The sequence below is a fragment of the Crotalus tigris genome, unplaced genomic scaffold, assembly GCF_016545835.1.
Source record: "Crotalus tigris isolate CLP2741 ecotype Arizona unplaced genomic scaffold, ASM1654583v1 scf7180000020724.653033, whole genome shotgun sequence".
Taxonomy (NCBI): domain Eukaryota; kingdom Metazoa; phylum Chordata; class Lepidosauria; order Squamata; family Viperidae; genus Crotalus; species Crotalus tigris.
The window spans coordinates 77393-98340 of NW_024098152.1; the positions used below are offsets into that span (position 1 = coordinate 77393).

The window sequence follows — 20948 nt, forward strand, 5'->3', positions numbered from 1 at the left end:
TCAAGGAGGACTGAACTTAGATCTCTTGTGAGTGCCCTTGACCCCTCCCTCCCTCCCTCCCTCCTGCTTGGGGGATGAGGGGTGGGCCTCTCTCCTGGTGCCCACCCTGGGAACAGCCCCCTCCCGGATATATGGTGGCCCCAACTGCGCCCTAGCTCTTCCCCCAGCCTATTAACTCTTGACCATAGAGCAGGGGTCTGCAACCTTGGCCATGTTAAGACTTGTGGACTTCAGCTCCCAGAATTCCTCAGCCAGCAGAGCTGGCTGAGGAATTCTGGGAGCTGAAGTCCACAAGTCTTAACATGGCCAAGGTTGCAGATCCCTGCCGTAGAGCGCTGGCATGCATGACGGGCGGAGGGCAGGGCGGGGCCTCGCTGGAGTCTTGCTTTGTTTTTTTAACAGATTGGGTGTGTTTTATGATGTTTGCTGCCCAAAGAATCAGAAGGCAGATGGGCAGCTGGGTTAATAAGCAAATTAATCGATAATCGATGCCGCCAAGGAGGCTGGGATCACACAATAGCAAAAGACAAGCTTGATGTAGATGAGATATAACCTTCTTCTGCCTGCAAGAGGCCCCAAGTGCCAACTCCAGGTGAGTGGAGGCTGGTCTTCTCCCAGCAGGTGAGACCACCCAGGGACCCCCAAACCAGTGGGAGACCCGCGGGGAATTGCAGGGCTGTTGGCTCTACTGGGGAGTTAGGAAAAAGGAGGCCACCCTGAGACTCCTGTCCCATCGGGGTTGCTGCCCCACAGATCACAGGGAGGAGCCCCTGAAGTGCCCACAGGCCCAACCCTCTGGGATGTTTCTTAGTCTGACTATCTGTGGTGATTCCCCATCATCCAGGTCATGGTTGTCCCAAAAGGCAACTGGGTTTTCTGGTTTATTTTTTTCCTTGAAAATGTTGCACTTCTCACCCAAGAAGCTTCTTCAGTTCTTCGTAATCTTAGCATCTTAGAATCTTACTGCTGTGTCCTGAGCCTACAAAAGCAGGCTTGGGATGTTGCAATAGTCCCGGGAATTCCAAAAGCTGCCCAGGACCAGACAGAGTGGCACCAGCCTTGGGCGCATGCACAAGGTGGTTGCTGCCGGGACCAGGCAGAGCGGTGCCGGCCTTGTGCGCATGTGCAAGGCGCGAAAACGCTCTGTTACTGTTGCTTGTCATTATACGGGTCCTGACCATAAAAAGGGGCCTGTGAGCCTTTTGTTTTGTTCGGGTGTGTTTGGTTAAAGAATAAAGAGCTGTTAAACTTCGCCATGTTTATTCATCATTTGCAAGCGAACGGGAGTACTTAACACTTACCTTCTTCAGTTCTTCGTAATCTGGGGAATTCTGGGAGTTGAAGTCCACATGTCCTAAAGTTGCTAAGATTAAGATTAAGATGCCTGGCCTCTGGGCATAACTGAAGTGCAAATTCTCTCCCAAATGCCTTTGGAAGGCCCCTCTGCGGACCCTCCCAGGCGATGGCTCTACCTGTGTGCAAGCGGAATGATCTAGGTAGGGTCGCCTGCTTGGGCAGGGGGTTGGACTAGATGACCTTTTGGGGTCCCTTCCAACTCCATTATTCTGAATCCTGTGACCATTACCGTAGGTGAACACAGGAGCTCTTTTAAGGCCAGAAAGGGGCTGTGGCTTCCAGCACCCCACATTGGGATGGACCCAACTTTTTAAATCAGTTTTTCGAAATGTCTATTAACAGGATAACAGCGTTGGAAGGGACCTTGGAGGTCTTCTAGTCCAACCCCCTGCTCAGCAGAAAAACCTATAGCATTTCGGACAAATGGCTGGTCCAATTACTCCCAGCTCAACCTAGGCAGAAATATTATTTGTTGACCCAGGTTTCTCTCCTGCTCCAAATTTCCCTCTCCCCCCCCCAGTTATATATTAAACTGATTCAAAGAAGATACCCCCCCCCGTCCCCAGGCCGTGAAAGGGCCCAATTGTCTGGATGCAAACTGGGAGGGAAAGAATAATAACAAGAAAGCAGCTACTGCTGGGAACCCACAGCCAAGCCTGACACGGTGCCAAAATATCCTCTAGTGCAGGGATGAGCAACGATGGTGACTTCACAACCGGTGGACTTCAACTCCCAGAATTCCTCAGCCAGCCTGGCTCAGCTTGGAAACCTCTCCCTTTCCCCTCAGCATGGCTGGCTCAGGAATTCTGGGAGTTGAAGTCTACCAGTCATGAAGGGGGCCATAATTCCCCAATGCTGGCTCAGGAATTCTGGGAGTTGAAGTCCAGAAGTCATCAAGGGGGCCAAAGTTTCCCCCCATGCTGGCTCAGGAATTCTGGGAGTTGAAGTTGAATGGAGGGAAGCCAGAATTGCAATACACGTAGTCCTCCACTTATGACTGAGCCCAAAACCGCTAAGCCGGACAGCTGTAAAGTGAATTTTGCCCAATTTACAACCTTTTGCCATAGTTGTTAAGTGAAACACTGCAGTTTTTGAGTTAGTAACACGGTTTGAAGTGAATCTGGCTTCCCCCATTGACTTTGCATGTCAGAAGGTCACAAAAGAGGATCACGTGGTTCCCCCCCCCCCGGGACTCTGCGACCGTCATGACTCTGAGTTAGTGGCCAAGCGTCTGAATTTTGATCACGTGACCACGGGGCTGCTGCAACGGTGGTAAGTGTGGAAAGCGGTCCTAAGTCACTTTTTTGGGTGCCGTTGCAACTTTGAACAGGTCACTAAATGAACTGCCGTAACTTGAGGACTTACCTATATATTGAGCTGATGGAAAACCTGTTCGGTAAAAGGCAGATTTCAAAGGGGAAAATTTTCAGGGACCAACCCCGGAGGACCCCGAAAACATTTAGTTCTGAGGACCTCCAATTTTTCTTCTCTTTAAAGTCAGCGCAAAGACTTTTCTGATTCTGATGCTGCTCTAAAATTGCACTTTTGAGATTATAATGCAATACTGAATCTAACAAAATATAGGCTAGAAAATGAATGCATAAAAAAGAACATATGAATTGGGCCTCTGCATAGTTTCAGACATGTGGGCAGGACATGAAGCAATGGATGGAAACTAATCAACTAAGCAACATGGAACTAAGGAGAAGCTTCCTATCAATTAACCCGTGGAACAGCTGGCCACCAGAAGTTGTGGGCGCTCCATCACTGGAGGCTTTTAAGAAGAGCTGGACAGCCACCTGTCTGACCTGGTATAAGGTCTCCTGCTTCAGCAGGGGGCTGGACTAGAAGACCTCCAAGGTCCCTTCCAGCTGTATTCTGATTCTGAAGTTATGCAGACAATAACAACCCCACCTTATTGCCTAAATGCCTCCTGAGTTAATGTTGTTTTAAATGATTAGCAGAGGGGGACTTCAGAGGACTAAACACCCCTCTTTATTTCTTTATTTATGAAACTTATTTACCGCTCATCTCATATCCAACGTCCTCTTTAAGAGAAAACTCTCTGGAGCGGGTTTTGGAAGAGACCTTGTTTAAAATATGAGGTCCATTTTCAAAACAGGCCATGATGGCAACTCTGGCCTTCATTTCCACAACAGGCCCCCCGGCCGGTTCACTCACCGTCCCCAGGGACGAGTAAGAGTCTACGGGGACAGGGGGGCTGGTAGGGAGTGGGGGCACAACTTCAAAGCAGGAGCTGGACAGGAGAACCAGTTCCTATTAATGAATAACGGAGCTGGCCTGATCCAGGAGAGATCCAGGGAGCAAATTCCATGGGGCACTGTTTGCAGATGGGGGGAGGGGACAATTTGCATGGAAAGTGAATCATGCTGCACAGCCTTTCACTGCTACCACCAGGGAAGCCCCCCCCCCGTCACCCATGACCTTCTCTTTTGGGTGGGAGCTGCTGCTGAGAGCCCAGCTGACATGGGCTCCCCCTCCCCCCAGCCAGAGAGCACCTAGCTTCCCTTTGTCTGTATGCCTCTTTTAAGGGGGGGGGTCCTTGATCTTCAGGGCAGCCCCCGTTGTGCCTTTCACGCCCTTCGTAATATATACAAACGTTGACATCATAAAAAATAAGAAGAGAACTGGAGGTTAAAACACCTGAAGACCGGTTGCAGGTAAATCAAGTTTAATGAAAAGAAGGAATAGGGGTGACAGGATAGCAGTATTCCAATATTTGAGGGGCTGCCCCAAAGAAGAGGGAGGTCCACCTATTCTCCAAAGCACCTGAAGGGAAGACAAGAAGCAACGGATGGAAACTAAACCAGTGGAACAGCTTGGCCTTCAGATATTGTGGGTGCTTCATAGCATATAAGTGATGCTTGAACAGGGCCCCCAGGATTGTCTCGGGCACCACACACCCTCTTCACCACCTGTTTTCCTTGTGACCTTTGGGGGGGGAATGGGGGGCTTTGTGGTATCCGAAGCAGAACATTCGGATTCAGTCACAGTTTTGTTCCATACAGTATTAACCTTGTGAATTCTCAAGCTTCCTCCTTCCGTTATGTATTCAAGATGGACAGCAATTAATATTTATATGTTACTCATAGGTAAGGGTGTAGGTCTATACATATGCTGTATATAGTGTGTTTAAATGTGTGTTATGTATGTGTACACTTTGAGAGCAAGCAACTCAGTTTCATTTTTAATGCGTGCCATTGTGCCCACAGTAAAAAATGACAAAGGTTGTCTATCTATCAATCTGCTTATCTGCCTATCTATCTGTCTGTCTATCAATCTGCTTATCTGCCTATCTGTCTGTCTGTTTGTCTATGTATCTATCATGTCTGTCTATCAATCTGCATATCTGCCTGTCTGTCTATCAATCTGCTTATCTGCCTATCTGTCTGTCTGTTTGTCTATGTATCTATCATGTCTGTCTATCAATCTGCATATCTGCCTGTCTGTCTGTCTATCAATCTGCTTATCTGCCTATCTGTCTGTCTGTTTGTCTATGTATCTATCATGTCTGTCTATCAATCTGCATATCTGCCTGTCTGTCTGTCTATCAATCTGCTTATCTGCCTATCTATCTGTCTGTCTGTCAATCTGCTTATCTGCCTATCTGTCTGTCTGTCTATGTATCGATCATCTGTCTGTCTGTCTGTCTCTCTCTCTCAAGGCTTTTAAGAAGAGACTGGACAGGCACTTGTCTGAAATGATATTATAGGGTCTCCTGCTTGAGCAGGGGGCTGGATTAGAGGACCTCCAAGGTCCCTTCCAGCTCTATTCGCATTGATTAATCAACCTGGAATTAAGGAGAAATTCCCTAACAGTGAGGCCAACTAACCCGTGTAAGAGTTTTCTTCAGAAGCGGTGAATGCTCCAACACTGGAGGTTTTTAAGAAGAGACTGGACAGCTATTTGTCTGAAATGATAGAGGATCTCCTGTTTGGGCAGGGGGTTAGACTAGAAGACCTCTGGGGCCCCTCCCAGCTCTGTTATTCTGTTATTCTCCCAGGGTCCTGCCCACGCCGCCCACTGTTCCTCGTCTTGGGCTTCCTGCACTGCCATTGGGCAGGCAGGGCTCTCTTCCCCCACATTCCTGAGACAAAAGCGGGGGGGGGGGATGCACTGGGTCGCTGCTCCTGCTGCCAGGCGTGTTGCCCAGCGATGCTGCCCGCAGGCTCTGTGCCAAGAACAGAGCCCCCCCCAGTTCCCAGGCCTAGGGGGAGGGGGTGCCATGGCGAACCACACTCTCTCCCCAAGTTCTGATGCCTGCAGAAAACTGGGGCTGCAGCCCCCCTTCCCCCCATTCCTGGCTGGCTCAGGATCCTTTCAGAGCCTTCAAAGGGAGGGCAGAGATGCCAGAAGGAGGGGGAGGGCAGGGCAGGGAGCCAAAGACCCTCTGCAAATGACCTCACCAACTGTGTTTGCTCCCTCCAAAAGAGGAGGGGCCGAGCTGAGCAAACAAGGCTTTAGTGGGGGGGAGACTGGGCGGCCCAGCCAGAAGCTGAGGGCCCGGCTACTGGACGCCATGGAGCTCCTGGCTCTGGCACTGCTGCTGCTGGGCTGCCTCTGCAGGTCATTTGCAGCTGAAGGTGAGTTCTGGGACACCCCCTTCTCCGTCCACCCCCACCCCATCTGCACCCCCCCCCCGTGGAATTCAGGAGGACAAGAAGGAGAAGCCCCTTCTGCACACGACCCACCTGGGGAAGAAAAACTGCCCAACATTTTGGATCATAGAACCAGAGAGTTGGAAGGGACCGTGGAGGTCTTCTAGTCCAACCCCATCTGCTTGAGCAGAGGATCCTATAGCAGGGGTGTCCACCTTTGGAACTTAAGACTTGTGGACTAGCATGGCTGGTTGGGGAATTCCGGGAGTCGAAGTCCACAACTTTAAAAGTCCTCTAGGTTGGACACCCTTACTTTACACCATTCTGGGCAAACAGACTCATAGTCAGCTGCAAATGAAAGAGAGAGAGAGAGATAAACAGGTGAAGATAGGTAGATAAGAAAGAAAGAAAGAAAGAAAGAAAGAAAGAAAGAAAGAAAGAAAGAAAGAAAGAAAGAAAGAAAGAAAGAAGAAAAAGAAAGGAAAGAAAGAAAAAGGAAGAAAAAGGAAGGAAGGAATCAAAATAGAGCTGGAAGGGATTTTGGAGGTCATCTAGTCCAGCCCCCCCCCCCCCCGCTCAAGCAGGAGACTGTATATCATTTCAGACAAGTGGCTGTCCAGTCTCTTCTTAAAAGCCTCCAATGGTGGAGCACCCACAACTTCCAGAGGCAAGCAGTTCCACTGGTTGATTGTTCTGTCAGGAAATTTTAAGGGCCTGATGAGTCCATGGTGGACATCCTCTGCCCCACCGTGTCCAAACAGCATTCCGTGCTCAGACACAGCCTTGTTGGACCCCAAGGGTCAAGGTCAAGGTTAGGGAGGGAAACAGATCAGAGAAGGGGAATACGCCTCCCCATCAGGCTGGTGATGTCCATGTCCAGGAGGGACCCCTCCCACTGCAGCTGGGTCCCACTGAGATAGACCGCTATCCCTTCCTGTCCAGCAGGCTGTTCACTTGGTCGCCCCCCAACTCCCAACTGGAGGTCTCCCAGTCTGGGGCCCTCAGGGGCAGCCCAACTGCCAGAACGGCTAAGAGCCTGGTGTCATCAGGTTAGCAACAAGGGAGCGTCAGTGGAAGCCCAACGTTCTGCCATGCTGGTGGCTTTCTGGCAGATGTGTCTGTCCCCAAAGGACAGGAGGCAGGCTCAGGGGGCTTCCATGATTTGGAGACCCTTCCCACAAAATGGTGGTGCGGTGGCTCAGCAGTTAAGGCACTGGGATTGTTGGATACAAAGCCGGCAGCTTAAGTTTGAGAGCTGAGCACCACGCAACGGGTGAGCTCCCGTCCTCGCCTCAGCTCCTGCCTACCTGGCAGTCTGAAAGCATGCAGATGTGAGTAAACAGATGCCACTTGGGTGGGAAGGTAAGAGCGCTCCATGACATCATGCGGATCACGTGACCACAGAAATGTCTCCGGACGGCGCTGGTGCGATGGCCTTGAAGCGGAGATGAGCACCAGCCCTGGAATCGGCAGGGACGAGCGGAGTACAATCTGCAGGGACTCCTTTCCCTTCCCCTTTTCCCACACAAGGCCCAGGCTTTCCAAAGGCCCGACTGACCAGCTCCCCTGGCTGCCTGTCCCCTTTAACCTCCAGAGTCCTGTGAGGGCCGCTGTGACAAGGGCTTTGACAGTCAGCAAAAGTGCCAGTGTGATGACCTGTGTGTCTACTATCAGAGCTGCTGCAGCGACTATTCCAGGATCTGCAAAACCAAAGGTAAGAGCAGGGCGCATCCCGTGCCAACCGGGGTTGGCAGACAGAGGTGAGGCTTCCTGGCAGAAGAAGTGGGGAAGAGCTGGAATCCATACTGGGGGGCTGGGAGCGGCTCTTCCAGGCTCTTTCCTTGGGTGCCAACCGGGCAGGGCCAGGGCCCCTTCCTGCTCTTCGTCCTGGCTGAGGCAACCGGCCCGGTTTTTTCCCCGAATGAGGCCCTCTCCCTGCTGGATGGCTCTGCCAGGACTAGCAGGCAGCAAAATGCAGCTGGTGTTGAGCAGGGGAGGGGAGGCGTCACTTTCTTGGCTACCATCTGGGCATAGTCCCAGCTCTGCCATGCTGTGTGCAGCACTCGGCCTTTCCATTTGGATCCACAGTGCCCCCATTAGCTCACCCCACTCCTGTGTCCTAGACCAGGGGAGCCCAACTTGGCAACTTGAACTTGAACTTGAACTTCAACCCCTGCCCTGCATGGATTTGGAGGGGGGCAATGTGATCCCTCTCCTTGCCCTCCCAACCACAGAGTGTTCTGTTGAACAGAACAGTGGTGTTCTGTCCCAGCATATCAAGGCCAGGTTAACTCTGAGGATGTGAGGAGGAGGAGGAGGAAGAGGAGGAGGAGGAAGCAGTGTCCGACTGTCAGGGACCCCAACCTGTGGGCCTGTGGCCTGCTGGCCACCGGGCCGGGGGACAGGCTGGCCAGTGCATGCGTGTGCACGCACTTACCCCCACTTGCACTAGCGCTGTAGCTACAGTGAAAACATGGCACCACACAGCAAAAATGGGGTGGGGCTAGTGAATGTAACGTGGGCACTAGTGCCGCCCCATTTGCGTTGCGTGCACACATAACATGCTCTCCCTTCCGCCAACTGGGAAAAGTTGGGGGTCTCTGGTCTAAGGGGTTCAGGAGAGACCTCTGGCAAAATGGAAAGCCAACAGACAGCGGGCAGTAGCAAAATGAAAACCAAATGAATCAAACTAACATCAATCGCCGATTACTGGCAGTGCTTGGTTGCTGTTGGGCTCCTGGTGAGTCTTTGGGCATGAGAATGAGGCCCCGCTGGGCCTGGGCTCGGGACCAGGCAGCTTCCGAGGGGCCTGGGGAGCCGGTCCCGGCGGTAGAAACGGTGCTGAGACAACCAGCAATTCTGCAGCTGCCAGAATCATAGAATGCTAGGGTGGAAGGGACCTTGGAGGTCTTCTAGTCTAGCCCCCTGCCTAAAATCATAGAATCTTAGGGTGGGGACCTTGGAGGTGTTCTATAGTCCAAGCCCCTGCCCATGGCAGGAAACCCTACACCATTTCAGACAAATGGCTGTCCAATCTCTTCTTAAAAACCTCCAGTGATGGAGCACCCACAACCTCTGGAGGCGAGGAGTTCCACTGGCTAATCGTTCTCACTGTCGGGAAGTTTCTCCTTGTTTTTCTAGGCTGGATTTCTCTTTAATGATCTTCTGTTATTTCTCTGGTGCCCTAGAGAATAACTCAGCCCCTCTTCTTTGTGGCAGCCCCCCAAGTGCTGGAGGACTGCTGTCATGCCCTCCCCCCCTAATCTCTGCTTCTGGCATCCCCCCTTACAGTGACCCGTGGGGACGTCTTTCTGCAGCCGGAGGACGACTACCAGGAGTACTACGACTTTACCAACGGCACGGACCTGGTGCCCACCCTCTCCACCCCGGAGGCCACCGTGAACCCTGTGGACGAGCAGGCCTCAACAGACCAGAATGCCTGGACAGATGATTATGCCGGGACAGAGGAGGAGAAGTGGTTCGTGGACCCTACGGAGGGAACCTCCTGGGGCCCCACAGAGGGCCCAACTCTGCCAGGAGAGGAGGAGCAGGAGGAGCAGGAGGAGGAGAGCCTGTGCAGCGGGAAGCCCTTTGACGCCTTCACCAGCCTGAAGAACGGCTCCATCTTTGCTTTCCGAGGTAGCCCAGCTGGAGGGGCCACACCCAAGCTCCCCTCCCCTGGGGGCTGGCTGCCCCTGCCCGGCCTTTGCTCTTCCCCCTGCCCCCCAACCTGAGTTCTTGGAAGGGAGAGTGGGAGCCCCTGTTGGAGGGGGGGCAAACACACTCTGCAGTGTTTATTTATTTATTTATTTAATTTTATTTATATGCCACCCGATCCCAAAGGACTCAAGGCGGCGTACAAAATTAAAACAATCATCTAACAATAAAACAATAAAACAATACAATCATACAGCGTGTCCGATCATATCCTGCCGCCCCCCCCCCCAAGGCCTGCCGGAACAGGAGAGTTTTAACGGCTTTCTTAAAGGCCGGCAGGGTGGGAGTAGTTCGAACCTGGGGGGGGAAGTTGATTCCACCAGGTCGGAGCCACCACAGAAAAGGCCCTTCCCCGAGGGACCGCCACAGAGTTACCCCCCCCCCCCGTCCGCTGGAAGGAGAAGGGTTGCCAAAGCCACTAGGTCCCGTCCTCATGCCAAAGGGGGGAGGCAACCCCCCCTTAAGCTCTTCACTGCTCCCCACTCAGCTCCAGCGCGGCGGCTGCTTCTGCAGAGTCAAGAGAAGCACGGAGGGTTCCGGAATCCCTCCAGTGTGGGGCCGTCGCCCCGCGGAGGAGCTGGCTGGCGGGTGGGGTGGGGGAGATGGGGGGTGGCGGCGGTTACTTATCAGTGCCAGTCTGACTTGGTCTGAAAGGCTCCTCCCGCCACCTGTCGGGCCTCCAGGGGGAGGGTGGGCTGGGGGGGGGGTCCCAAAGGCCGCCGCCGCCTCCTCACCCGCGGCCCCTCCGGCGCAGGCCAGTACCTGTACGAGCTGGACGAGAAGAGCGCCCGGCCGGGCTACCCGAAGCTGATCCGGGAGGTCTGGGGCATCGACGGCCCCATCGACGCCGCCTTCACGCGCGTCAACTGCCAGGGCAAGACCTACCTCTTCCAGGTAGGGAGCGAGGGGCGGGGGCGGCCGAGGCCAGCCCGAAGGGTCCCCGCCGGAGGGGGAGAGGCGGGAGCCCCGGGCCGAGGGGGCTGCGGGCGCCTGACTCCGCCCGGCCGGGCTCTCCATCCCCGGGGGCCCCGCTCGCTCATCCCGCCCGCCGCCTTCCGTCCCCCCCCCCTCCCGCAGGGCAGCCTCTACTGGCGCTTCCACGAGGGCCGGCTGGAGGCCGACTTCCCCCGCAACATCTCCCAGGGCTTCGCCGGCGTGCCCGACCACCTGGACGCCGCCCTCGCCCTGCCCGCCCAGAACTTCTTGGCCGGCGAGCGCGTCTACTTCTTCAAAGGTGCCCGGGGGGCGCAGGGGAGGGGCGGGGGCGCGGGGCCCGGGGGGGGCCTCTGGCGCCCGCTCCCCTCCGAGGCTGACCGCGGACGGCCGCTGTGCGCCCGGCAGGCAGCCGCTACTGGTCCTACGCCTTCGCCCAGCAGCCGAGCCGCGAGGAGTGCGAGGAGACGACGCCCTCGCTGGTCTTCGGCCACTACGCGGGCCTGCAGCACGACAGCTGGGAGGAGGCCTTCCGCCTGCTCTTCGGGGCGGCCGGCACAGGTGAGCGCGGGGAGGGGCGGGGGGCTCCCGGCGCTCCCCCCCTCCGGCGCCGCTGCTCACCGCCCCCCTCGCCCCCTCCCGCAGGTGAGGCCAGCCGGCCTAGGTTGACCAGCCGCGACTGGCGCGGGCTGCCCTCCCGGCTGAGCGCGGCCATGCTGGGCAGGCTGTACGTGGCCCGGAGCCCCTCCGGGACGGGCGCCGGCCGCAGCCGGGTCTCCCGCAGGGCCTCCCGCCGCCGCCACCGCAAGAAGTACCCGCGCCGGCAGCAGCACTGGGGCCGCTGGGACTCGTCGTTGTCGTCCTTCTGGGAGACGCCGGGCGGGGTCAGCTCGGAGTCGTCGGACCGGGACTGGCTGGTCTCGCCCTGCCAGCCCTTCCAGAGCGCCTACTTCTTCGTGGACGGTGAGTCCGGGCTCCCGCCGCCTCCTCCCCGAACTCACCTACGGAACTCACGACCACGAGAGGCCAGGGGGAATCGGCAGTTGTCCCGAAGCTGCCACACGGCAGAGGTGGTGGACTACAAGTCCCATTGCTCTCACCTGCATTGCGACAGGTGTGCCGGCGGGACTGGGGTGGGCGTCTATGCGGCCGTCCCCCCCCCCACATCCTTATATTGGCTCCCCTATGTCCTGCCTCGCAGGGCTGGGGCAACTGTGGCAACTTTACCCCGTGGACTTCAATTCCCAGAATTCCTGAGCCACGTGGCAGCCTGGGAAGCCGGCTCAGGAATGCTGGGAGCTGAAGTCCACAGGTGGCAAAGTTGCCATAATCCCTTCCCCACAATTTAAACTGAGGGGTGGGGGGAGAGGGGTGCTGGGGAAGGGCTGGGGCTCTCGCGGCTGATCACCCATGACCTTTCTCTTGCAGACAAGTACTACCGGGTCAACCTGCACACGCGGAAGGTGGACTGGGTGTATCCCCGGTACCCTCGCCCCATCGCCAAATACTGGCTGGGCTGCCCCCCTTCGGAGGACCTGCTCTGAGCTCGGCCATGGAGCCCCCTGGATCTGCTGACCGGCCAAATAAAGGCTCCCCCCAACCAGCCGGTCCGCCTCGGTCTCCTTGGGCAGGGGGGGCTTCAGGAATGGGCAGGGGGGGCTTTGGGAGAATAGCATGCCTTCCGAACAGGGGGGTCTGCAGGCCTGCTGCGCTTGGAGGGTGGCCCTGTGAAGGGAGTAGCCTTAACCCCACCATCACCCCAGCCCCCTCCTCTGTCAGTTGCCAGGGTCTATGCAGAACCTCTGAGACCGTCCAGGGCTTTTAGGTGTGTCCGGAGAGGGAAAGACGGCGGTTGGGTAACTTTAGACCAGATCCTTTTCCTCTGCTCAGCCCACCTCACAGGGTGGTTGTGGGGAAAACAGGAGGAGGGAGGAGATGTTTGCTGCCTTGAGTTACATACACAGTAATAAAGGCGAGATTAAAATTAATGTGCTACCCCTCCCCCATCTGGACATGGGCAAAAACGTGTGTGTGTGTGTGTGTGTGTGTGTGTGTGTGCGCGCGCGCGCTTTTGCTTCTGCAGAACAAGTCAGCTGGAGGGGCAGGTTGAGAAGCTGGGGGGGGGGGGGAGAAGAGGCGAAGCAGCACCAGGAACAGAGGGCAGCGGTGTGATGGCCAGCCAGATGGGTGTGGCAGAGAACTGGAAGAAGTGGGGGTCCTGCTCAGTGTGCTGCCCCCCCCTTTGCCCCGGGCAGAGGGCCACGGAACCACTACCCGCCAGGTGGAGCTGGGAGCGGGTGCAAGGAGGGGGTGGGGTGCCCCTCAGCTGTTCCCAGGCAGCCGCTGGGGGGCAGTGTCTCGCCTGATCAAGGAGCCCCTCACCCAGCAACCCCCATGGGGAAGCCCCTGGGTATCAATGGGGAGCAGAGCCCCCTCCCTTCTGGCACCAAGGACACTGACAGCCGCAGCCCCCAACCTTGGGGGCACCAGGGACCCATTTCATGGCAAGAGAGGTTTTCCCACAGCCCGGAAGGGGACGTGGCCTCCATGCTGCCTGCATCCCACGGAGGGGAGGGGGGCTTCACTTGGTTGCACAGACCGGTTTCTGGCACGCCGCAGACCAGGGCCGACGCACAGACGGGAGACCCCTGGCTCATTACTGCAGAGGCCGACACAACAGTTTTGTGAGTTACTTTTTATTGCACACAACGAAGTTCCACCATCATCGCAGGACACCAGAATTGGGTAGCTGGAGCACAAAGGGGTGGGGACACCCTGCCTGGCTGGCAGGCCAGGCTCTGCCCCCCCAAACCTCTCACGATCGATGGGACGAGCAGCCCCAAGCTGGAAAGTGGCTTCTCTCCCCCCCCCCCGGCTTCGGCACCAGAAACCCCCACATGACGGCGATGCTCCCCCCGGGAGGAGACCCCTAGGTGCAGATGGCAGGCGGGGGCCCGCCTGGCCTAGAAGCCGGGCTGGGGGAGGCAGTGCCATGTCTCTGTCATGCTCCTGAGTGGCCCGTCGGATCTGGGGGAGGCCGGGGGTCCAGACGCCCCTCTCTGGGATGGAGATCACGGGAGGAGCCGTGGGAAAAGGCTGCAGGGCCCTCTGAGAGCCCGGCCCCCGGCTACAGCTGCCCCAGCTCCCCCTCCATGGTCCGCACCATCACGTACAGCTCCGCCAGGCCCACCACGGAGGCTGCGATCACGGCTGCAATCACCCTCTGGAAGGAGGAGGAGGGGGGGGTCAGTTCTGCCTCTCGCACCCCCCGCAGGGAGGTTCCCCCCCTTGTGGCGGCAAAAGGCACAGTGCCCCCCCCCCACAAGGAGCTTAAACCAGCCTGCCTCGGCCCTCTTGTCCCCACCAAGCTGATGAGGGAGCCCAGGAAACTGGGTTAATGGAGTAAACCAGGGGTAGTCCACCTTGGCTCTTTTATGACTCGTGGACTTCAACTCCCAGAATTCCTGAGCCAGCTATGCTGGCTCAGGAATTCTGGGAATTGAAGTCCACCAGTCATAAAAGAGCCAAGGTGGACTACCCCTGGAGTAAACCATGGCTGTGTTGATCAAATACAGGCAGTCCTCAGCTTACATCATTTGCTGGTTGTTTGAAGTTACAACAGCACTGAAAAAAGTGACTTACAACCGTTTTTTTCACACGTACGACCGCTGCAGGGTCCCCATGGTCAAAACCCAGAGGCCTGGCCACCGGCCTGTATTTATGACGGCCGCAGTGACCCAGCAGTGACCCCAGGTCACCCCCTTTTCCTACTTCTCACAAGCAAAGCCAGTGGGGAAGCTGACTTTATTGCACAACCGTGTGACCAACTTAACAACCCCAGGGGATTCCCTTAACAACGGTGTCAAAACAGGTCGTAAAATGGGGCAAAGCTCAGAGAACAACTGCTGAGCAACGTTAATATTTTCGGCTCAATTGTGGTCGTAGGTCGAGGACTTTAAGGGAGGGGAGTGTGCAAGAAATTTCTGCCAGCCCCTCCAGCACACTGGGGCCCCCCACAAGTTGCCCTCCCCAAAAGGGCTCCGGTGTCCCCTCCGGTGGGCCGGCCGGCCAGCCAAGCGTTACTCACTGCCGCTATATCGGTGAAGAAGTAATAGCTGCCCAGGAAGGCGCAGGCAAAAGTGGCCCCCACGGTGACCAGGAAGTTGATGACGGTGACGGTCACTGCTTTGGCTGACCTGGCTGGGAAAGGAGAGGTGAGGAACAGGGTCCCCAGAAAGAAGAGCAGCTTCCCTCCGGCACCAAGCCCCCACCTGGGAGGGGTCGACCATTGGAGGACCCGCTGACGGGCAGGTGGGAACTAGAAGAGCTTTACCCTGTTTCGGGGGGGGGGGAGGAGTGAAGCACCTGTGGGGGGGCACTCTCCAGAGGATGCTGAACCACAACTCCTAGCATCCTTGCCCCAAGGATGATGGGACTTGCAGTTCAGCAACACATGGGACAGCCACAGATGCCCGCCCCGGATCAGGCTGCACGCTTTTGATCCCCATTGATGCCTTGAGTCTTCATCCTGAAATGTGCCTTGTTGGGGATTGACTCGCCAAGGGGGGATCCCGGTCCCGCCCAAATTGCCAAAGGAGTCCTAAATGTTCTGGAGAGTTATTGATTTGCAAAATGTATTGACCACCATCACAGGTTAACTCTGGGCGTCCCACAATCTTAAAAGCTACACAAAACCCGCAAACCCGCTGTGAAGCTCCGAATCCTGCACCCCAATTAAAGGAAGGGCAGGGGGTGAGATTGTCAATCTATCCACCACCCCCAATGTGGAGCCCCCCCCCCATTGGAGCCCCAGCCCCAGAGCCCGGTCTTTAAGCTCTTCCAGAAGGTCGGGAGGGGGGGGCAGGAGATGTTCACCAAAGGATGTGGTTTGCCCCTGGGGAGGGGACAGCCCACCTTCCTGGGGAGAGACAGACCCCCTCCCCCCACCTCCACTCACCTTGCCTGCCGAGATCAGCCAGGGTGCCAGGGCGGTTCAGCTCCTTGGAAGGGGAAGGAGAAGAGCCGGTCACTTCTTGGCCCAGTGCCCCTCCCCCCATCAGCTGGGCTCAGCCTGAGTGAGGCGCTGGCCTGTCCAGAGCCCATCCTCCCCAAGGGCCCTGGGCTGCATAGGCCGGGCTCAGCTGTAGGGGATCGGTGGCTCCAGGCATTCGGAAGGCCCCTCTCTGGCAATCAGTGTGGGGGACTTCCGGGGCCTGAGGGGCCTTCCTACACCCAGAGTGGGGGCCCAGCCACTGGCCCCGGCCCTTCTGTGACCCCGGCAGCCCCTCAAGCAGCCTGGGATGGCCAAGGCCGGTCCTGTCCCCGCTGAGTGGAGAAAGGGCCTCCCTGGCTCCCTTCTCTCTGCATCTCAGCAGACGGATTGGGCAGGCAAATAAGCCTCAGCCGCTGTGCTTGATTAGGGCCCCCGTGGGCCATCCCCCTCCCTCCTCCTGAGGCTCCACTCCACACGCCCCTTTCTCCTCCTGCAGCCCTTGACGAGGGGCTGCCGTGTGTTTGTGGGGCCCCTGCATGCACTGATGCCATTACCTAGTTGGGTAGTGAAATGTCTGCAAGAAAATCAACTAGCTCAGAGAGCAACAAGGACCCCCTACAGTCCTCCCCCCCCTCCTCTCTGCAACCCCCCCTCCTTTCTGGCACTGATGATCCCACCTCCTTGGGTCAGGAAAAACCTGAGAGAAAACCACCCAGCTCAAAGAGGACCCCATAGTCCTCCTCTCTCCTAGCACTGATGATGTTACCTAGTTGGGTCATGAAACGTCTGCAAGAAACCCATCAAGCTCAGGGAGCACGAGGGACCTCACAGTCCTTTCTTTCTTTCTTTCTTTCTTTCTTTCTTTCTTTCTTTCTTTCTTTCTTTCTTTCTTTCTTTCTTTTCTTTCTTTTTCTTTTCTTTTCTTTTCTTTTCTTTCCCTTCCTTCCTTCCCTTCATTTCTTTTTCTTTCTTTCACTTTTTCTTTCTTTCCTCCTTTCTTTTTTCTCTTCCTTCCTTTCGTTTCTTTTTTCTTCCTTTCTTTCCTTCCTTCATTTTTTTCTTTTTCTTTCCTTCCTTTCTTTCTTGCTTCCTTCCCTTCCTGTTTTCTTTTTCTTTCTTTTTTTCCTTCCTTCCTTCCTTCCTTCCTCTCTTTCTTTCTCTCCTTCCTTCCTTCTTCCCCCCCCCCCCCGTCCTAGTGATTTTACCTAGTTTGGATCATGAAACGTCGGAAAGAAAACCACCAGGGTCACAGAGCACCAAGAAACCCTGCAGGTCCACCCTGAGCTACAAAGATTCTCTTCTATCGGTGTCAAGAGTTGCTCAAACGCGGATGACTTCAGGGTCTGCAGAGGGCTCAGGGAAATCACACTGGTGCTCTGGATCAATTATATGGGCATAGCTTTATCTCACTGTCTCTTAGCCCACCCCACAGGGTTGTTTTCGTGGGGAGAATAGGAGGAGTATGATGTATTTCTATATATGTATGGCAAATCTACTCAAAAGCAGAGACATCACCCTGCCAACAAAAGTGCGTATAGTCCAGGCCATGGCTTTCCCAGTTGCAATGTATGGCTGTGAAAGTTGGACCATAAGAAAGGCTGAGCGCCAAAGAATGGAGGCCTTTGAACTCTGGTGCTGAAGAAGACTCCTGCGAGTCCCTTGGACTGCAAGGCAATCCAACCGGTCGGTCCCAGAGGAGATCCACCCTGACTAGAAGGCCAGATCCTGAAGTCGAAACTCAAGGCCTTTGGCCACCTAATGAGAAGGAAGGACTCCCTGGAGAAGAGCCTGATGCTGGGAAAGATGGAGGGCAAGAGAAGAAGGGGACAACAGAGAAGGAAGTGGCTGGATGGAGTCCCTGAAGCAGTAGGCGTGAGCTTAGATGGACTCCAGTAGAGGACAGGAAGGCCTGGAGGAACATTGTCCATGGGGTCGCGATGGGTCAGACACGACTTCGCAACTAACAACAACATGATTAAATTTATATGCCATCCATTATCATCAATGAGGTGACTCCGGGTGGCTTACAAAGGTATATTTGCTGCCTTGAGGTCTACGGAGATTCTCCATCATTCTCCAGATCCCGGTTGTCCCCAAAGTCCTTTTTCCAAAAGGCAACTGGATCTTCGTGGTTTTTTCCCTTGAACTGAAGAAGCTTCTTGGATAAGAAGTGAAATGTTTTCAAGGGAAAAAAATGCAAGAAATTCCAGTTGGCTTTTCGGTTTGGGGCCTTGAGTTACTTATAAACCAATAAAGATGGGAGAAAAATCTAATAGATAATTAAATAGCTGTAGCTCTGCACATGACCCTGACCTGGCTGTTGATGTTCCTTGTCATCTGCTTGTATTCCTCATTTGCCAACTTGGCTTTGATCTTCTCCAGCCTGGCTACCAATTCTGGGTTCTGAAACAGAAAAACCAATTGCAGAAATGAAGACACATTTAACAAAAGCTGTCCCGGTCTATTCTGTCCTGGTCAGACCTCAGTTAACAGAAAAACAGAGCTGGAAGGGACCTTGGAGGTCTTCTGCTCCAACCCTCTCCTCAAGCAGGAGACCCTACAGCAACGGTGTCCATCCTTGGAACTTAAAGACTTGTGAACTTCAACTCCCAGAATTCTGGGAGTTGAAGTCCACAAGTCTTAAAGTTCCCAAGTTTGCACACCTTTACCATCTACCATTCCAGACAGGTGGCTGTCCAGTCTCTTCTTAAAAACCTCCAACTTCTGGAGGCAAGCTGTTCCACTGGTTAATTGTTCTAACCAGTTCAATTCTTGGTACCCCAGTTCAAAAAGGCCAGTAACAAATGGGAGCAAATTCAGAGAAAGGGGAATATGATCAACATGGTAAGAAAACCAAGACCTGGTTCACTAGAGGAACAATTAAATGATCTGGGAAGACGGATGGGAGACTCGGTAACAGTGTCCAACTATTAGAGGGCTGGTCATATAAAAGGGGGTGGGGGGGGCTCATTCTCTGCTGTTCCAGAGGGCAGGAAGAGACCCCGGGGGAGAAGCTGCAAGGAAAAAAATTCAGCCGAGACATCAGGAGGAACCGCCAAACTGCGGAGGGCCTGCCATTCAAAGTGGTTCTCCTTCAACGGAGACATCAGGGTCATTGATCAGGAACTCTCTATCCCTTCCAACTCTATGGTTCTATGATGAAAAGTGACCTGCCTGGGGAGGACTTGGAGGAGCTGGGGGTGGTGAAGGGAAAAAAAGGGGCCCCTGCACGTTGTGCGTTTTGCCTCCCAGATCCTGGGGGAAGTTTATTTATTTTATATGCCACCAATCTCATTGTCTCGAGTGATTCTGGGCGGCTTCCAATGACGTAACACAGAGATATACAGGCATTAAAAGCATTAAAATTAAGGTTTTTTTTTCTTCTTTTTAACACCCTGTAATGCAACTGAATGGAGCTCAAGTGTTTACTGGCCAGATGGCCTTCCTGATGCCTACATCCTGGAATTTGCAGCTGATAACAGCTCATTGTGCGCAGAGAGAAATAAATATCAAGGGATGGGAAGAGAAATGCCGCTACCTAAGATCAAACTCACAGCCTCCCGACTGTGAGGCGAGAGCTCCACTTCTAGACTACTGCATGGCTCACTAACAAGCCTTAAATAAATAAATGGTTAAAGTCAAGAGCACAGAGGCCACAGGGGTGGACATCTGTCTCTCATTCAGCCACATCCAGGTAATTCACTCCCACTGGGGGCCCAAGCCAACCAGCAGAACCAGGGTGGAGGCGGGTCTCACTGCAGAAGTCGAGATGTTCCAAAGGGAGGGGGCTGCAGTAGAGAAGGCTCTTCTTCTCCCTGATCCAGGTAGCCAAAATTCCTTGGCCAATGGGGTCTGGAAAAGGCCTCGTCTGCCAGTGGGAATGAGGTAAGCCAATCCCACTGGAGGGTGATGGTGCCTCAGATCACACAGTTGTCTGATGAGTTTTATACTATGCTCAGCTCATTTTAAGGTTAAAACAGGGGAAGTCTTACTGTGAAGCTTTGTTGACTGTAGCCTAAAGGCGCAGAAACCGCAAAGAAACTCACACTGCCCTGGGGTCCTGTGTTGTCCCCCTCCCCTACTTGTGATGAGCCTGATTATTTTTTTATCACTTTGGAAATTAAGAAACAATAAATACAATCAGTCCTCAACTCACGACCACAACTGAACCCAAACTTTCTGTAGCTGAGTGAAGCATTTAAATGAATTTTGCCCCGTTTTATGACCTTTCTTGCCACACCTGTTAAGTGAATCACTGCAATTGTTAAGTTAGTAACCCGGTTGTTAAGTGAATCTGGCTTCCCCATTGACTTTCCTGGTCAGAAGGCCGCAAAAGGGGATCACGTGACCGTCGTAAATGTGAGCCAGTTGCTCACACTTTGAGCCTGAATTTTGATCCTGCGACCATGGGGATGTTGCAGTGGGCAGAAGGATGAAAAACAGTCTTAAATCACTTTTTCAGAGTTGTGGTAACTTTAAATGGTCACTAAATGTACTGTTGTAAGCCGAGGACTGCCTGCGATGCCCGATACGTACCCTGGGTGGTTTCGTCACATCCGGGAGAAAGATTTCACTACCTTCCAACAGTTCGTGAAGATATACCGGGGAACCTGAGAGCAAGAAAAAGGAAAGGCAAATGTTTCCATTAAAAATATGTCCATGAAAGCCAATGGGGTTGCCGGATCCACTTAACAAGCGTATTACTAACTTAATGACCGCAGGGATTCACTTAACAACTGTGGCCAGGAAGGTCGTAAAATGGGGCAAGATTCACTGAACTGTCTCGCTTAGCAACCGAGATCTCAGCTGCGGTCGTAAGTCGGGGACTAGCCGTATTACGAGACCAGGGGGACGCAATGCTGCCCTCTGAACGCACCTCGACCCTGAAGAGAACGCGGGGACGTCCAGCCCGAAACGCTCCGGCCCCGGCTGCCTCCCGGGGCCAGGCCCGCTGCGGGATCACCCGCGAGGCCGGGCCCGGCTGAAGGCGGGTGGGGAGCCGAAGCAACCCGGGGCGGAGGGAGAGACTCACCGGCCTCCCGCAGGGCCCGCTGGAGCTTCCGGAGCAGCGCGAAGGGCAGGCCGCCCTCCGCCAGGGCCGCTGCCAGTTCCCCCCGCAGCGCTTCGGGGAGACGGCCCGCCGCGGGGCTCGACAGGAAGCGGCGCAGTGGCGGCCCGGCCTTGACAGACGACGCCATTTTGACAGTCACATGACCGGCAGCGCTTCCGGCCGGGGAGGCGGCGTTGCCGGGGGGACGCTTCATCACTCGGAGGCAGCTTCCGGGTCCCTTCTAGCCGCATCCTCTCCCCTTCCGGCCCAGCGCCCTCTG

At 55.0% G+C, this 20948-nt stretch overlaps 2 protein-coding genes across 2 annotated transcripts; one reads left to right on the forward strand and one right to left on the reverse strand.

The window, feature by feature from the left end:
- The first annotated feature begins 5815 nt into the window (after nucleotides 1-5815).
- Nucleotides 5816-12230, forward strand: VTN (vitronectin). Its single transcript, XM_039368235.1, has 8 exons — nucleotides 5816-5960; nucleotides 7570-7689; nucleotides 9267-9614; nucleotides 10447-10586; nucleotides 10770-10926; nucleotides 11034-11186; nucleotides 11271-11588; nucleotides 12054-12230. Exons 1-8 carry the CDS (start codon nucleotides 5897-5899, stop codon nucleotides 12167-12169), a joined length of 1416 nt encoding a protein of 471 aa, XP_039224169.1. The 5' UTR covers nucleotides 5816-5896; the 3' UTR covers nucleotides 12170-12230.
- A 1075-nt stretch (nucleotides 12231-13305) lies between these two features.
- TMEM199 (transmembrane protein 199) lies at nucleotides 13306-20920 on the reverse strand. Its single transcript, XM_039368237.1, has 6 exons — nucleotides 20651-20920; nucleotides 20155-20228; nucleotides 17932-18021; nucleotides 15583-15625; nucleotides 14713-14825; nucleotides 13306-13848 (listed from the first exon to the last, which is right to left on the reverse strand). Exons 1-6 carry the CDS (start codon nucleotides 20880-20882, stop codon nucleotides 13753-13755), a joined length of 648 nt encoding a protein of 215 aa, XP_039224171.1. The 5' UTR covers nucleotides 20883-20920; the 3' UTR covers nucleotides 13306-13752.
- Between the last annotated feature and the right edge of the window lie 28 nt (nucleotides 20921-20948).

Excerpts from the sequence above, each read along its gene's own strand:
- TMEM199 (XM_039368237.1), bottom strand. The coding sequence starts at position 20,882 with ATGAAGCGTCCCCCCGGCAACGCCGCCTCCCCGGCCGGAAGCGCTGCC. Across the intron at positions 20,229-20,650 it reads GCGGGCCCTGCGGGAGGCCG|GTTCCCCGGTATATCTTCAC; the intron begins GTGAGTCTCTCC and ends TCTTGCTCTCAG. Across the intron at positions 15,626-17,931 it reads CAAGGAACATCAACAGCCAG|GAGCTGAACCGCCCTGGCAC; the intron begins GTCAGGGTCATG and ends TCCCCTTCCAAG.
- VTN (XM_039368235.1), top strand. The coding sequence starts at position 5,897 with ATGGAGCTCCTGGCTCTGGCACTGCTGCTGCTGGGCTGCCTCTGCAGG. Across the intron at positions 11,187-11,270 it reads CTTCGGGGCGGCCGGCACAG|GTGAGGCCAGCCGGCCTAGG; the intron begins GTGAGCGCGGGG and ends CCCCTCCCGCAG. Across the intron at positions 11,589-12,053 it reads CGCCTACTTCTTCGTGGACG|ACAAGTACTACCGGGTCAAC; the intron begins GTGAGTCCGGGC and ends TTTCTCTTGCAG.